Below are 18,835 nucleotides of genomic sequence, written 5' to 3' on the forward strand. Positions count from 1 at the left end.
ATCAAACATTAATTAAAAGTCGCAATCAAAGTATTGCTTGTGATAAAATTCCAGATTGATATTAGTCAAAAGCAAATGTCGTATCAACTATTTCGTTCTCCTTAAACTGGAATAATGTTCTTTTGGGTTCATACACTTTTTTGGTTCATATACTTCGTATATAATTCTTGTTGATAAATGAAAAATGATATTCCTTTTCCACTATATTCTTTTAGGTGGTTGGTATTTATTTTTCTTATCACTGGAGTATCACAGGCATGCCACGACTAAGGGTCTGTTCTCTTTAGATTACTTTCAATTCAGTTTTAATAAGTTAATAAGTTTAGTAAAGTTCACTTCTTAATTTCCTTCTCTTATAAAATATTCAGTTCAGTTGAGCTCCAATAAGTTCTATTCAACTCAGTTCAGTCAATCATAACAAGCCCTAATATACTGAATAGTTATGGTTTTAAATGAATGACGATCGATGGGATTTAATTATAAATTATACTTCGTATAGAAATCAAATCTGAGGACCCCTTATCAAAATGCATTATATTCATATGATTTTTACTAACTTGAATTTACATGATCTTATATGAATTATCTTATATCTGATATGGATTCATTATACTTATTTTAATTGATTAAAGAATTTTGATTGCCGATATTAAGTTACTAACCCATCAAATCTTATATTTTTTGAGCTTATCTTATCAGAACAAGCTAGTCTGCTGTAAATATATACTCGTCATTTACTCATTTTGTCAATTTTTTTGTTCTCATATTGACATGCTATGCATAATAGGTATCACTAATTATGATAGAGTGAATTCGTCGCAGACACCACGAACTTATGCTTTGTAAATAACTAGATAAGTATAGATAATACTCGGAATAATTTATACTCTACAAAAAAGTAACATTATCATCAATTCAAAATTACTGATAAGATCATGTTCTCGTATCAAACATTGCTTATACATATGGTACAACTTTTAACTTTTTTTTCCAAAGAATATAGACATTGTCATAAAAAACAAAGATGCAATGTAAGGTATATTGCATGAGATCAAAATCAACATGCATGTAGTCTTTTATTAGTATATATAGGTTGACAAAGCCAAAATCGATATTTGTAAACCTAATAAACTCTATACAACCTCTAAACTTATTTCTTTTTAACAAAATGAATATAAAATAAGCATAAATTATGCAATCATTTAATAGTAGAAAATTAAATTTCCTATTTATTATTCTACTATGATCATTTTAATATAAAGAAAAAAATAATTAATTAATTCTTAGCCGCAGGATCTTTATTCCCTGGATTTTTTCCACATCCAACGACTTTCTCGCAGCCACGTGCATAAGGGTTAGCAGGGGAACCAACTTTGGCCTTTCTTGGATTGTTGTCTCCTTTCCTAATTGCACCATATCCTATATCAACTCCTTCAACTTCACTAATTATGCATGAAATCAACATCATTCCTATGATAATTGCAATTAAGCTCTTTCTTGAAATGCCCATTTTGTAATCCTTTGTGAAAATTTAATTTAATTTTTCTAGTGTAGAACTAAAGTAAATTATTGTTTTTGTTGTTAAAAATGATTAAAAGAATTTCAATTTATAATGGATTTTTAATAGCTAATTGTGGCTTATAGGATAAAAATAAAATGAGGTGATGCATTTATTGGTTAATGTATAGCTTAATTTAAAGGGAATCCAATTTTGACCATTAAAACATATTGCATTATAAACTAAAATAAGATTTGTCTATTGTAAATTTGTAAGTTATATTTTTTAGAGGAAGATATTATTTGTTGAAAGTAGAGTTGTCAAAAGTTGATCCGACCCATACCGACTCAAATTCAATTATTAACCGACCCATCTGAACCCGAAACAATGGTGACCCAAACCCGACCTTACCCGACCTGAAACAAACCCTAGACCCGAGTTGACTCGAGTATGTGAGACCCGAACCCAAACATGAACTGACCTGGAGATGACCCGACACAAATGTAACCCGTAAATTATTGACCTGAACCGAACCCGACTTGAACCAAAATTGACCCAAACCTGTTTTAACCCGTCAAAACCCGAATTTAGCCCGACTCATTACTAACCTGACCTGAATTAAACCCGACCCATTCCTAACCCGACCCGAATTTAAACCAACCTGTTACAAACCCGACCCGAAATAAACCCGACTTGTTATTGACCTGACCCAAATTCAGCCCTACTTGTTATTGACCCGACCCGAATTTTACCAGACCTATTACTAACCCGACCCAAAAATTCAACATGATCTGTTACTAACCCGACTCGAAATCAACACGACTTGTTATTGACCCGACTTAAATTCAACCCAAATTGTTCCTGACCTGATTTCAAATCACCTTAAATGCAATTTATACCACCTTATTATTGTTGATCAAAGCATTTTGTCTAGGGATACCAAGTTGGTCCAGGCCAGCAAAAGAAAGGAGCATCATCCTCAAATTTTGGAGTTAAATATAGACTATAGTTCCCTAGTATATTGCCATATATATTATAGTCAAAGGAAATAATTAGCTTGATAAAAATGATAATTATTTATTTATAGTTACTTGAACCCGAATATGACCTCACTTGGAAATAATGACCCGACCTGATTGTAACCTGCAAATTATTGACTTGAAAATAACCCGACTTGAATCCGAGAATGACCTGACTTGAAAATGACCTAACCTAATTATAACCCGCAAATTATTAACTTGAACCGAACCCGAATTGAACCCGATAATAACCCGACCTGATTATAACCTGCAAATTATTAACTTGAACCGAACCCGACTCAAACACGAGAATGACCCGACCTGATTATAACCCGCAAATTATTGACTTGAACCGAACCCGAGAATTATTTTAACCCGTGAAAACCCAATTAAACCCGACCTATTGTTCACCCGATCCGAATGTAACCCGACCTGTTATTAACCCGACTCAAACCCGATAAGAAGTATGATGACCCGACATGACTCGATTAAAGCATGACCTAACCCAAACTTGACCCGCATAGGTTATGGAATTAATTCGAATTGACCCAACCCACTCTTACCGACCCAAACCCGACGCGTTTACTCGAATTGACAGCTCTACCCGAAACCTCCAAAATTTCTCAAAACACGTGAATATTAGTCTTCAATTTTGGAATTTTTTGACTTTTTTTCACCCGAAAACAAAATTTGCCGAATTGTTTACCATGGTCCCTAATACCATCCGGGAGTCCAATTGTCTGGGTGGAACCATCCACTTTGCCTTTAAACGACAAATTTACCGGTTTACAACTTGCACTGATTTCATTAAATCAAGCCTACCACGAACATTTATGAGAACATATAATGATCATATATGGTTCCAAACAACATTATATGACCCCGAGATGTATCCCCTAAAATCTCAATGCTTTTGGACACCGGGCCCCGAAACATTCGAAATTTCTCAAAAAGCGTGGATATTAGCCTTCAATTTTGGAATTTTTCGACTTTTTTTCGCCCGGATATAAATTTTTTTGAAATGTTTATCATGGTCTCTAATACCCTCCGGGAGTCCAATTGGATGGGTGAAAGTGTGGAACCATCCAATTTGCCTTTAAATGACCAATTTACCAGTTTACATCTTGCACCGATTTCATAAATTCAAGCCTACCACGAACATTTATGACAACGAATCATGATCATATATGGTTTCAAACGACATTATATGACCCCAAGATGTATTCCCAAGAATTTTAAAAATTTTCGACACCAGGCCCCGTAAACTCCAAAAATTCTCAAAAAACATGGATATTAGCCTTCAATTTTAGAATTTTTTTATTTTTTTCGCCCGAAAATAAAAATTTACGAAATGTTTGCCATGGTCCCAAATAGGAAAATACCCTCTAGGAGTCCAATTGGATGGGTGGAACCATCCTATTTGCCTTTAAACGGTCAGTTTACCAGTTTACAACTTGCACCGATTTAATTAACTCAAGCCTACTATGAACATTTATGATAACATATTATGATCATATATGGTTCCAAATGACATTATATGACCCTGATATGTATCCCATAAAATCTCAAAACTTTTCGACACCAGGTCTCGAAACATCCAAAATTTCTCAAAAAGAAGCGTGGATTTCAATTTTGGAATTTTTTGACTTTTTTCGCCCGGAAATAATAATTGCCAAAATGTTTACCATGGTCCCTTATACCGTCCGGGAGTCCAATTGGCCTTTAAACGACCAATTTACCGTTTTACAACTTGCACTGATTTCCTTAACTCAAGCCTACCATGAACATTTATGACAACAAATAATGATCATATATGGTTTCAAACGGTATTATATGAACCCGAGATACATCTCCTAGAATTTCAAGACTTTTTCGACACCGGTCCCTGAAACGTCGAAAATTTCTCAAAGAATGTGGATATTAGCCTTTAATTTTGGTATTTTTTTTTATTTTTTTCGCCCGAAAATTGCCGAAACGTTTACTGGTCCCTTAATTATATTCTCTGGGAGTCCAATTGGGTGGGTGGAACCATCTTATTTGCCTTTAAACGACCAATTTACCAAATTACAACTTGCACCAAATTCATTAATTCAAGCCTACCACAATCATTTATGACAACATACAATGATCACATATGGTTCCAAACGGCATTATATGACCCCGAGATTTATCCCCCAAAATCTTTAGCCTTTTCTACATCGGGCCCCGAAACTTCAAAAATTTGTCAAAAAGCGTGGATATCCTTTAATTTTGGAATTTTTTGAATTTTATTCGCTCGGAAATTAAAATTGCCGAAATGTTTACCATGGTCTGTAATACCCTCCGGGAGTCCAATTGGGTGGGTGGAATCATCCAATTTGCCTTTAAACGGCAATTTATCTTTTTACAACTTGCACCGATTTCATTCACTCAAGCCTACCACGAACATTTATGACAACATATAATGATCATTTATGGTTCCAAACGGCATTATTGACACCGAGAAGTATCTCTAAAATCTTATTTCTTTTCGGCAACGGAACCTAAAATCTTCAAAATTTCTAAAAAAGCATGGATATTAGCCTTCAATTTTGGAATTTTTTTGACTTTTTTTGCACGGAAATAAAAATTGCCGAAATGTTTACCATGCTCCCTAATACCCCCCGGGAGTCCATTTGGGAATGTGGAACCATCCAATTTTCCTTTAAACGGCCAATTTACCGGTTTACAACTCGCATTGATTTCATTAACTCAAGCATACAACGAATATTTATGACAACAAATAATGATCATATATGGGTCCAAACGTCATTATATGACCATGAGATGTATTCCCTATAATTTCAAGTTTTTTAGACACCGGGCCCCGATGACTCCAAAATTTCTCGAAAAACGTGAATAATTAGCCTTCAATTTTGGAATTTTTTGACTTTTTTTCTCCCTGAAAGAAAAATTGATGAAATGTTTACCATGGTCCCTATACCCTCCGAGAGTCCAATTGAGTGGGTAGAACCATCCAATTTGCCTTTAAACGTCCAATTTACCGGTTTACAACTTGCACCAATTTCATTAACTAAAGCCTACCACGAACATTTATGACAACAAATAATGGTCATATATGGATCCAAACAGCATTATATGACCCTGAGATAGATCTCCTAGAATTTCAAGACTTTTCGACACCAGGCCCCGAAAACTCATACATTTCTCCAAAAGTGTGAATAAGCCTTCAAATTTTGGAATTTTTTGACTATATTTTTCGTCCGGAAATAAAAATTGCCGAATTGTTTACCATGATTCCTAATACCCTCTGGGATTCCAATTTCGTGGGTTGAACTATCCAATTTGCATTTAAACGGTGAATTTAACGGTTAACAACTTGCACCGATTTCATTCAATCAAGCCTACCGCGAACATTTATGACAACATATAATTATCATAAATGGTCCCAAACGGAATTATATGACCCCCAGATGTACCCCCTAAAATTTAAAAGCTTTTCGACACCGGACCTCGAAACCTGCAAAATTTCTCAAAAACGTGGATCTTAGCCTTCAATTTTGGAACTTTTTAACTTTTTTCGCCCGAAAATAAAAATTGCCAAAATGTTTACCATGCTCTCTAATAACCTCCGGGAGTCCAATTGGGTGGGTGGAACCATCCAATTTTCCTTTAAAATACCAATTTACCGGTTTACAACTTGCACCGATTTCATTAATTCGAGCATACTACGAACATTTATGAGAACAAATAATCATCATATATGGGTCCAAACGACATTATATGACCACGAGATGTATTCCCTAGAATTTCAAGTTTTTTAGACACCGGGCCCCGAAGACTCCAAAAATTCTCAAAAACGTGGATATTAGCCTTCACTTTTGGAATTTTTTGACTTTTTTCGGCCGAAAATAAAAATTGATGAAATGTTTACCATGACCCTTAATACCCTCCGAGAGTCAATTTGGGTGGGTGGAACCATCCAATTTGCCTTTAAACGTCCAATTTACCGATTTACAACTTGCACCGATTCCATTAACTCAAGCCTACCACGAACATCAATGAAAACATAAATGATCATATATGGTTCCAAACGGCCTTATATGAACCCCATATGTATTCCCCAAAATCTCAAGACTTTTCGACATCGGGGCCAGAAACTTCCAAAATTTCTCAAAAAGCGTGGACATTAGCGTTCAATTTTGGAATTTTTGACTTTTTTTCGTCCGGAAATAATAATTGTCGAAATGTTTACCATGGTCCCTAATACCCTTCGGGAGTCCAATTGGGTGGGTGGTACCATTTAATTTGCCTTTAAACGACCTATTTACCGGTTTATCACTTGCACCGATTTCATTAAATCAAGCCTACCACGAACATTTATAACAACATATAATGATCATATATGATTCCAAACGTCATTATATGACCCTGAGATGTATTCCTTAAAATCTCAAGGCTTTTCGACACCGTGCCTCGAAACCTCCAAAATTTCTCAAAAAGCGTTGATATAAGTCTTTAATTTTGGAATTTTTTGACTTTTTTTCGCCCGTAAATAAAATTTTCCTAAATGTTTACCACGGTCCCTAATATCCTCCGGGAGTCCAATTGGGTTGGTGGAACCATCCAATTTGCCTTTAAAAAGCCAATTTAATTATCAGTTTACAACTTGCACCGATTTCATTAACTCAAGCCAACCACGAACATTTATGACAACATATAATGATCATAAATGGCTCCAAACGACATTATATGACCCCGAGATTTATCCCCTAGAATTTCAAGACTTTGCAACACCGGGCCCCGAATCCCCCAAAATTTCTTAAAAAGCGTGGATATTAGTCTTCAATTTTGTAATTTTCGACTTTTTTCAGCCCGGAAATAAAAATTGCCGAAATTTTCACTAAGGTCCCTTATATCCTTCGGTAGTCCAATTGGGTTGGTGGAACCATCCAATTTACCGGTTTACAACTTGCACTAATTTCATTAACTCAAGCCTACCACGAACATTTATGACAACATATAATGATCATATATGGTTCCAAATGGCATTATATGACCCCTAGATATATCCCCTTAAATATCAAGATTTTTCTGCACTGGGCTCTGAAACCTCCAATATTTTTCAAAAAATGTGGATATTAGCCTTCAATTTTGGAATTTTTTGGCTTTTTTTTCGCCCGGAAATAAAAATTGCCGAAATGTTTACCATGGTCCCTAATACATTCCGGGAGTCCAATTGGGTGTGTGGAACCATCCAATTTGTTGTTAAACGGCCAATTTATCGGTTTACGACTTGCACCGATTTTATTAATTCAGGCCTACCACGAACATTTATGACAACAAATAATGATCATATATGGTTCCGAACGACATTATATGGCCCCGAGATGTATCCCATAGAATTTCAAGACTTTTCTACACTGGGCCTCGAAACCTCCAAAATTACTCAAAAAGCGTGGATATATTAGCCTTCAATTTTGAATTTTTTGACTTTTTGTGCCAGGAAATAAAATTTGCCAAAATGTTTACTATGGTCCTTAATTGATACTCCGTACCATACAAGAGTCCAATTGGGTGTGTGGAACCATCCAATTTGCTAATAAACGACCAATTTACCGGTTTACAACTTGCAATGATTTACCGGTTTACAACGGCCAATTTAATTAATTTGCACCGAACCCGACTTGAACCGAAATTGACCCTATCACATTTTAACCCGTCAAAACCCGAATTTAACCCGACAGGTTACTAACCTGACCTGAATTCAGCCCGACCCGTTCCTAACCTGACCCGAATTTGACCCAATCTGTTACAAACCTGACCTGAAATCAACCCGACTTGTTATTGACCTGACCCAAATTCAACCTGACTTGTTATTGACCTGACCAGAATTTTACCAGACCTATTACTTACTCGACCCAAAAATTCAACCCGATCTGTTATTTACCTGACTCAAAATTAACACGGCTTGTTATTGACCTGACCTAAATTCAACCCAAATTGTTCCTGACCCGATTTCAAATCACCTTAAATGCAATTTAGACCACCGTATTATTGTTGATCAAAGTATTTTGTCTAGGGAGACCAAGTCGGTCTAAGCCATCAAAAGAAAGGAGCATCATCCTCAAATTTAAGAGTTAAATATAGTATATATTTGTTGTTTGGTCAAAGGAGATAATTATCCTCCTAAATTATAGACTATAGTTCCCTAGTATATTGTCATATATATTATAGTCAAAGGAAATAATTAGCTTGATAAAAATGATAATTATCTATTTATAGTTAGTTGAACTCGAATATGAACTGACTTGGAAATGACCCAGCCTAATTGTAACTTGCAAATTATTGACTTGAACATAACCCGACTTGAATCCGAGAATGACCTGACTTGGAAATGACCTAACCTGATTAAAATCCGCAAATTATTAACTTGAACCGAACCCGACTTGAACCCCGAGAATGTCTAGACTTGAAAATGACCCGACCTGATTATAATCCGCAAATTATTGACTTGAACCGAACCCGACTCAAACCCGAGAATGACCCGATCTGATTCTAACCCGCAAATTATTGACTTGACTCGAACCCGAGAATTACCCTAACCCGTGAAAACCCGAATTAAGACATATTGTTCACCCGACCCGAATGTAACCCGACCTAAACCCGACCCAAACTCGATAAGAAGTATGACCCGATGTGACCCAACTAAAGCATGACCCAACCCAAATTCGAACCGCATAGGTTATGGAATTAATACGAATTGACACGATTCGAGTTGACCCGACCCACTCGATCTTACCCGACCCGTTTACCCGAGTTGACAGCTCTAGTTAAAAGTGTTATTCAATTTTACCATTGGTAGCACTGGGTATGGGTTCTAAAAAATTATGCATGACTATATTTATCGTCATTCCATTAGTAAGACTATTATCTATTAAAGTTTGTTAATTTGCAAGATACTACAAAGTATGAAATACTCCGTGGGAAACTAGTTTATTAAACGCGCTCTCACTCTCTTCTCTTGGACTCTTGGTCCCATACTCGAGTCCCATGCAAAAGATAGATTCTCTTATAAGTATGAAAACATCGTGTAAGGTATATATGTGCGGCCATCATAATTTACAATAAACATTTGTATTTTATATTTATTAACTAAAAAAACATATTTGAATCATGGAGTATGAAAGAATACAAATATTTATTACTACAAAAAATGATTTTGAAAATTTATTGCTTGATTTAGAATCCTCGTTATCCTTTAAGAAAGATATACCAAGGAACCTTAATTCATGCATCAATTATTGCATACAAAATTGGGCATATATCCAACAAACTCACATGAGAAAGTATTGAAATACAATAGCAAGATTTAATTATACAAAGACAAACTCATCTTTCAAATTTAGACATGCCCATCACTTAATGTTTTGAATGTGAAGATGTCTCCAAACAATATATCCCTTTAATTAAAAACACTAATTATTGCATGATTTTGGTAGGAAACATTGTATGATGTGTTTAATTATGCATAAATTATATATAGCATGAACAAAGACATAATATAGCCTTTCGGTTAGTTTGTTATAAAGTCAATTGTTACCAAAAATAAAGTAGTGGATCACGGTGAGATAGGATTCAACGTTCGTTGACACATGCATGTTAGTTTAGCTTTGATTTTGGGGCTTAACCTACACACTAATTAGTGGATTTAGTGGTATCATTTTAGTCCATAGTCACGAAGAGACATGTCTTTTCTAGTTACATAAGATTTTCTAGTTACATTTTTTTAATAAGAGTATATTTTTTTGGTTAGTACGTATAAGGATGATCCCGTCACTCCGTCAGATTAGAACCTCTTACAAATCTACCCGTTCCAAGTCAACCAACTAGGCCCTTTGGGAGGGTGAGGGCGAGGGGGTAAGAGAATCTTCACCAAGCTTTGATTGGTTTTTCTGTTACATTATTATTGTATACGGAAAAGAGTGATACACATACCTTTTCCGCATGCTAGTAGTCTAGTACACTTTATACAAAAAGAGTGACACACATTTGTAGAGAATTCATACTTAACTCTTAATTATGATTTTAAGAGGTTTGCCAATGTATATGAAATATTGAATGAATGTTTCTTTTTAAATCTCCTATTTGTATCCCCTTTTATTGGCCAACGTTTTTTTTTCCCATTTTATCTATTAGGTTATACACTTATACATATATTTGTATATCTTGATAATTCTATCCATCCAATTTTAATTATAATATACATACACATGCAAATTTATCCAATATGAAGGCATATTATTGGTTAAGAAAAAAAATCTTCATTTATGATGATTTTAATATCATATCGTTGCATAAACTAAAAATCTGGCTAAATCATAGTGTTATACATGGCATCAATTTGCAGGTTTAAGAATTCCTACGCAAAATCTTCTTATTCGACCAAAGAATTACATACGGCGGCAAAAGTTGAATACATATGACTACTAAAGAAACGAGTCAAATACCATCTCGAATTCTCGATCTCAATGAGATAAGGAGCTTTAAAAAATATATAATTATTTTTTTATTTTATTATTGAGCTAATATTTAAGGAAAATTTTCAAATTACCACCCAAAAAGGGGTCCTAATTTGAAATTACCACCCAATAAAAATTTTATTTTAAATTACCACCCATTAAAAATAAAATTCTTTCAGATTACCACCTTTTTATGTTTTCCGGTTGAAAATCCGACTGTGGGTCCCACCTTTTAACTTCCCTCATTTTTTTTTTCTTTTCTTCGACCTAATGTTCTAACCGTTGCATTAAACTCCATACTCTTCATCTCTCCTCAATTCCTTCTGTTAATCTAACCAAAAATCATCAATTTTTTCCCTCTTTCTTCATTTTATTCTCTGTCAACTTCTCAACTACCCATATAGGATTTAATCAAAACCCTAAGTCTACTTTTTCTGGAAATTGAATGCTTGGTTGTACTTATTCTCCTCCATTTCTGCAAGACATAATCCAAAAACAAACAAAAAGAACTAGCTTACAACTTCATGCATCAATGAATCATTCAAATCATTCAATCGCAAAACACAACACATAAGATACAATTATTCAGCATAATAAACAATTGAAGAACAAATTTGGACAACATCAACTTCAATTAGTAGAATTCTAACTAAATCTCAGAATTAATTTCAAACAAATACCCTAATTGCAAAAAGCCCCAAATTTTATTGCCTCATGAACCCTAATTACTAAATTAGGGAAAAAAACCCTAATTTACGAAGTACTGGAATCATACCTTAGCTGCAAAATCAGAGTATGAAATTCAGTTTATATCTTCTTCTAACAGTACATGTTGAAATTTGAGGGATTTAGAATGAAATTTGGGGCAAAATTTTTTAAATTGAAGTATGACAATTTATAAACAACGGAAATCGGGGAGAGAGAGTCAAAGTAGCTGTTTATAGCCGTTATGTGGGGCCCTCAAACAGATTTTCCACCGGAAAACAAAAAAAGGTGGTAATCTGAAAGAATTTTGTTTTTAATGGGTGGTAATTTAAAATAAATTTTTTATTGAGTGTTAATTTCAAAACAGCACCCATTTTTGGATGGTAATTTACAAATTTTCCAATATTTAATATTCTATTTCAAGTAAGTTTAATTTTTTTTAATTTTTGGCTTGGAAAGGAAGAAAATGTAACAAATATTTTGCATTATTATGAAAATTTCGATTGTTTCCATAATTAAAATCATCATAAATGAAGATTTTTTTATTATGGAGTACAAAAAGTTATATATTGAGATTTGTTTCTAAAAGAAATTAGAAATCTATTAATGATATTACCATATAGTAAAATAGAAACTAGAAAATAATATATTAAAAAATAATAATATATTAAAAAAAATCATATTCTCGAAAACTACCTCTGTTAAATATTATCTGCAAGTTTGGGATATTATTTGTTAGATATAAAATATTCCAAACGGACGTAGTATTTTATTTTTTTAGGAAATAAAAAAAAAACAAATAACCTAAAGAATTTAAAGAAGGTAAAAATATTAAAAATAGATTAGTACTCCATTTCTTGGAAAACAGGGGATAAAAATAAAAATAAAAAAAGATTAGCATCCTTGGCAAAAGAGAATCCTAAATAATACAGTAAAAAAACAAAAAAAAAAAGTGCACTCAAATCACTTCCCTACCTATTTAAGGCGCCAAGTTCTTAACTTTTTTTCTAAGAGAAAGAGAAAGAAATCTCCCAAATAATAAATTTCCATAAAAATATAATAAAACCAAAACCCATTAAATTGTGATGTATTCATGTAGGATTTTTCTGGGTTTGAGAGAAAAAAGGAGAAGAAGAAAATAATAGTAATTAAAGTGTAATTATTAATTAAGAAAAAAAATGTTGAGTAAATTGTTATGGAAGAGATTAAATTGTGGTTCAGAAAAAGAAACAGAGCAAGAAGCTTCAAGTCATACTGGTTATGATCTAACGGCTGAGGTTTTGCCATCTCTTGGTGGTCGAAGCCATTGTCGTGTTAATCTCAGACGATATGTTATTTCTCCCTTTGATCGTCGTTACAGGTTTTGTTCTTTCCATCTTATTATCTTAGTTACGTGTTTTTTTTTTTTACTCCGTACTAAATTATAATATATTATGGAGTACTAGTTTCGAAGTTTATATTTCAACAACAAAAAAAATTACGTACCTCTAGTGGTTTCGAGAGCATGAAAATTGTAGTCATGTACTCGTGATTATGCATTGCCATTCAATTACACCATTAAACACGCTTAAGAATGCCGAAATTTTCTTAAAGTGCAAGTGATTGCAATGTGAACCAAGAAAATCAATTGTTAGAGGTTTATCATCTGTCACAGTTAGGGCATGTAACAAATTTTGTACTTTATTCTCCGATTTCTTAGCATTTGGAACTCTAATTTTGTGTTTTTTTTTTTTTTTTTGAAAAAAATAAAGTTGGATTTTACCAATAAACCAACTAAATTAATTAATTATGCTAAAAGTGACAAATAAATTTTTGCTTTAATTTTGTCAAAAAGGGTGTTTTGCATTTTCTTGTGTGAAGAAGGAATTGCTATTGACCCACATAGAAGCTTAATAAATTAAAAAAATAATTAAATAAATAAATTTGTGAACCATATTGCATGCAATGTGTTTGATAAAATGTCGCATTGAAATTTGAAAAGTTGGAAAAACTTGTCCAATGTGAATGTTTGTTGTTACTTTGTTTCATGATGTTTTGTTTGTTTTTTAAATTGGTGGATGAAACTGTAGCATTTCTTTGACAATTTAGGAATTTCATGAAAATTGTAGCAATGAATTTATATTAGGGGTCTTTTTAACAAAAGGTTGTCAAAATTAATCCTATTTGCATTATAGGAAAATAATTTTGGTGTAACTTTCACAAATGATCCCCTAGGGTCTGTTCACATTTAATGATTTGAGCTGAACTGATTGAAGTATACTAAACTGAATTGAAATTAAGCTGAAGTGATCAGGCCTTTAATCACCTATTTTGAGTTGCTCTAACAACCGATAAATTAGTCATTTTGTTTCAATATAAATATTAGTAAGACATATATATGAATTTGGAATTCTTTTTAAGAGAAAGAAACAAGCAAGTAATTAATGAGAATGCGATACAGAATAGTTTGAACTAACCACAAGTTAGCAAAAGAGGGAATGTTGTACAGTTTGTAGTTGTTTTTGAGACATATAAGGAGCACCAAAAATGCAGTGTTTAGCTGAAACTCTATTTATAAAAGGAAGAAAGAAGTTTATGTAACCGCGTTATAAAATAATTTGAACAAAGACAAAAGTTACCTAAAGAGGGAACGATATAAGTTTTTAGAGACGGACCAAAAAAAATGTTGTATTTTATATGGAATGACAATGTATGTATTGTACTACACACCGTATAGCAATGTAATTAAGCTGATGGTTGAGGCCCAGCGCCCAAGGATATGTTTTATATTCTATCACTTCCCCTCACATAAAAGGCCCTTTGAGCTTGAAATGTGGATGCAGCACAAGCCGTCTCATACTCGACACGGATTAATTCCACTTTAAAGGAGGGGTTGATGAGATTTGAACCCCTGACCTGCTGACCCCTATATCACGTTGGTCGTTGGCTCTGATACCATATTAAAGGACCAACTCAACCAAAAGCTTAAGCTGATGATTGAGGCCAGGGAATATGTTTTATACTCCAGGGAATATGTTTTATACTCCATCAATCTTAGATGAAAGTGACATTCAAGATTAAGGATCATAATGCTAGTATAAGCCAATTGTTATCCAAGTTTCTCTAGTTATGCTAGTTTATGGTTTGTGATGATATGTATGTATTTGTGAAAATGTCACAAGTTTATTTTCAATTTTGTCAAAGTTTTCTTTATTTGCCTGCAGGAAATGGGATTATTTTTTGGTAATTCTGGTGCTCTACACGGCTTGGATTTCTCCATTCGAGTTTGGTTTTCTTGACAAGCCTACGACGCCAATATCAATTGTTGATAATATTGTCAATGGGTTCTTTGGTCTAGACATCATCCTTACATTCTTTGTTGCATACCTTGATAAAACAACATACATGTTTGTTGATGATCGAAAATTAATAGCCAGGAAGTATGTTTTTAGCTTTAAGATGCCTCTCGATGTCATCTCCATTATCCCCTCTGAACTTATTCAGAAGATTTTACCTCCTTCTACACGAACTTATGGTGTGTTCAACATGTTCCGTCTATGGCGTTTAAGAAGAGTCAGTAGGCTCTTTTCCAGGTATACACTTCTTTCGAGTTTTTGAGCATATTAGTAAGATTTTTAAAGCTGTTTCAAACTGATATAGTCACAATGTTAACAGTCTGGAGAAAGATAGACAATACAGCTACATTGTGATTCGATGTCTTAAGCTTATTCTTGTAAGTATCTTCTTGATTTATTGAAGGTTGTTTGTTTCTAATACTGTTTTATTTTGATTTAAAGGATTAATGTTTGTTGAATCTCTCATTTTTCTTTTATTTTCAGATAACCCTTTTTGCAGTGCATTGTGCTGGGTGTTTCTGTTATCATATTGCTGCACATCATCGCGATAAAAGGGCTACATGGATTGGATCAACCTTGGAAGACTTCCTTCAGTTCAGTTTGTGGACACGATATGTGATGTCGGTTTACTGGGCTATAACTACTATGTCGACTGTTGGATATGGTGACTTGCATCCTGTCAACAGAGATGAGATGCTTTTCGATGTTTTCTACATGCTATTCAACCTTGGACTCACTGCATATATAATAGGAAACATGACCAACTTGGTTGTCCATGGAAGTAGCCGAACTAGGAAATATGTAAGGCCATCTTTCGTTGTCTGATTATTGTCGAGTTAGGATAAAACTATAATGGTTGTCCTAGGAAGAAAATCATTTTAATCCTCTAAGAAAACTATACAAAAAGTTTTGGAATGAGTAAAAGTGAGTTAAAGAACAGACTTAATTGGTGTACATTTGCAGTCATTGAGTATTTAAGTAGTCTGTTTTCTTGTGTGATTCACTTGTTTTGTTGTGTTCTGTTTTTGAACAGAGGGATACCATTCAAGCAGCTTCGAGTTTTGCACAAAGGCACCAACTTCCTCAACATTTGCAGGAACAGATGCTTGCACATATCACATTGAAACATCGAACAGATACCGAGGGACTGCAGCAACAACAGATAATCGATTCCTTACCTAAAGCAATCAGATCAAATATTTCAGAACACCTTTTCTACTCTTTAGTAGAAAACGTGTATTTGTTTCGTAATGTGTCCAAAGACCTCCTCTTTCAGCTGGTACCCTCACTAAATCTTGCACATAACTGAATTATATTATATTTCTTATGTTCTTTGATCAACTTGATTTCCTTGTATGAAGGTGTCTGAGATGAAAGCAGAATACTTTGCTCCAAAGGAAGATGTCATCCTCCAAAATGAAGCGCCGACTGACTTCTACATCGTTGTAAATGGCTCATTGGTAAACTTGCAGAACCAAATTAAAGCCTTTTCATAGATAGCAGAAAATGTTGCAGTTTTCCTGATCTAATGATATTTATTTTATGACTTCAGGAGCTTATCCGGCCCAATAATGATGGAGTATATCAGGCAAGTTATTTTAATATGATACTTCCTGTGTGCCTTAAACTTCAAATTGGACATGCATGAGGATTGTTTTTTTACAGTATATGTATCTTATTTCTGTTTATTTGCACATTTCAGGTTATTGGAGAGTTGAACAAGGGTGATATATGTGGTGAAGTCGCTGTACTTTGCTATAGGCCTCAACTGTATACTGTGAGAACCAGGAGGCTCTGTCAGTTGTTACGGATAAATCGTACAAATTTCTTGAACATTGTGCAGTCCAATGTAGGAGATGGGAACATAATCATGAATAATCTCTTACAGGTACTCTGCATGATAAATCAAAGTCTTTATTATCAGAGACTGTTATTGTTTGTGTGTGTCACATTTATATTTTCTTGGGCAGCATCTGAAAGAGCAGGAGCACAAGAATGACAACACCGCAAAGGAAAGTATGGCGGAGATAGAGAAGATGATGGGTCATGGTAGGCTTGATTTACCGATAAGCCTATGTTTTGCTGCTGCAAGAGGGGATGGTCATTTGATGCATAGGTTGCTGAAACAAGGACGCGATCCCAATGAAACAGACGAATGTGGAAGGACAGCTCTTGTATGTTGTTCATTATTTCAAGACTTAAATAATAGCTAGTAGTAGTATTCATGTATTCTCATTTCTAATTACTTGTGTTTGTATTTTTTTGGCCTTAAAACTGCAGCACATTGCAGCGTCGAATGGAAGTGAAAAATGTGTGTATCTACTGCTAGACTATGGTGCTGATCCTGATTGCAAAGGTACATATCATTAGCTCTGAAATTCTAATTACAGATCATGAGCAATCAACTTGTCTAACATCTTTTTCGAAATGTTTTCGTTTCTGTTTGAGCACAGATCAAGATGGAAACATACCATTATGGAATGCAATGCAGGGTGGTCATGAGGCAGTGGTGAAACTTCTAACAAGTCATGGTGCTAACATTTGTGCTGGCGACGTTGGTCAGTATGCTTGTATAGCTACCGAGCAAGACAACCTTGACCTCCTTTTAAAAATAGTGGACTATGGTGGTGATGTAACATTCCCAGCAGTCACTTCTACTGCCTTTCCTCAAGGTGAGATCTCTGCTTCAAAGTTCACAGGAAAGACGGCTCTGCACGTGGCAGTTAGCGAAGATAACATCAAGATCGTCGAGTATCTGCTTGATCAAGGGGCGCACATTGAATTGCCAGACATCAGTGGGTGGACTCCAAGAGCCCTTGCTGAACAGCAGGGTCATGAGCAAATATCAGCCCTATTCCAAGCCAAGCTAGGATCTAAGCCTCAAATCGTGTTCCAAGTTCCTGATGAGCATAGAAACAAAGTGCGTTTCCTAGGGAGGTATACTAGTGCACCAAATTTAATTCAAGAACACCATCACTTCTCCGAAGATGGATCAGCATCAGTAGGATCAGGGATGAGGCCAAGGAGGAAGGCTAATAACTTTCGTAACTCAATATTTGGGGTCATATCAGCTGCTCAAAGCGGACAGAGTGATCTGTTTCCTGGCATAGGCCATGAATATTTTAGTAGAAAGGTCGACGTTGATCACCAGGAGAACCATGTCGCTTCTAGAGTGACCATAAGTTGTGAGCAAGAAGGAAAAGTCAGGAAGGTGGTTGTTTTATTACCAAATAGCTTTGAGGAGTTATTGAATGTGATAGCTAAAAAGTTTGGTATTTTGTTTTTGAGAGTTGAAACTGATAATGGTGCCGAAATTGATGGTATAGAGGTAATTAGAGATGGAGATCACCTTGTTGCCATCAAAGATGACACAAATATGTAAAAATGTAGAGTTTCAGAATATGGGGATTTGATTCTAAACCCTCTCCCCTTAAATATATATGAAAAGTACTTCATAGTTGTTTTTTTTTTTTTTTTTTTTTTTTTTTTTTTTTTTTTTTTTTTTTGCCTAATCTAGTCTTTTGGTAGAAATTGCTGTATTACAGTTTACAAGTTTTTCTGTGGATAAAAATAGTTACAACTTACATTTTGATGATAAAATTGTATAATACCTTCGTTTCATATTATTTGCAACGATTAAACATTTTCCTTCTCTAATTTATGTCAAATCGTTGCAAATAATATGAAATGAAGGTATTAGACATATTGATTGCAGATGTTTACGGTTGTTCATACTTGAAGGCTTTAGGAAAGAATCTGAAAAGGACATAATCTATG

At 34.4% G+C, this 18,835-nt stretch overlaps 1 protein-coding gene across 1 annotated transcript; it reads left to right on the forward strand.

Moving 5' to 3' along the window:
* Window positions 1–12,854: 12,854 nt before the first annotated feature.
* On the forward strand, window positions 12,855–18,525 carry LOC145634314 (potassium channel AKT1-like). Its single transcript, XM_081685737.1, has 11 exons — window positions 12,855–13,083; window positions 14,927–15,295; window positions 15,378–15,435; window positions 15,542–15,859; window positions 16,092–16,337; window positions 16,420–16,518; window positions 16,611–16,646; window positions 16,761–16,946; window positions 17,029–17,232; window positions 17,339–17,414; window positions 17,512–18,525. Exons 1-11 carry the CDS (start codon window positions 12,902–12,904, stop codon window positions 18,438–18,440), a joined length of 2,703 nt encoding a protein of 900 aa, XP_081541863.1. The 5' UTR covers window positions 12,855–12,901; the 3' UTR covers window positions 18,441–18,525.
* Window positions 18,526–18,835: the final 310 nt, after the last annotated feature.

This window comes from Chenopodium album, chromosome 6 (genome assembly GCF_948465745.1).
Source record: "Chenopodium album chromosome 6, dcCheAlbu1.1, whole genome shotgun sequence".
NCBI lineage: Eukaryota > Viridiplantae > Streptophyta > Magnoliopsida > Caryophyllales > Amaranthaceae > Chenopodium > Chenopodium album.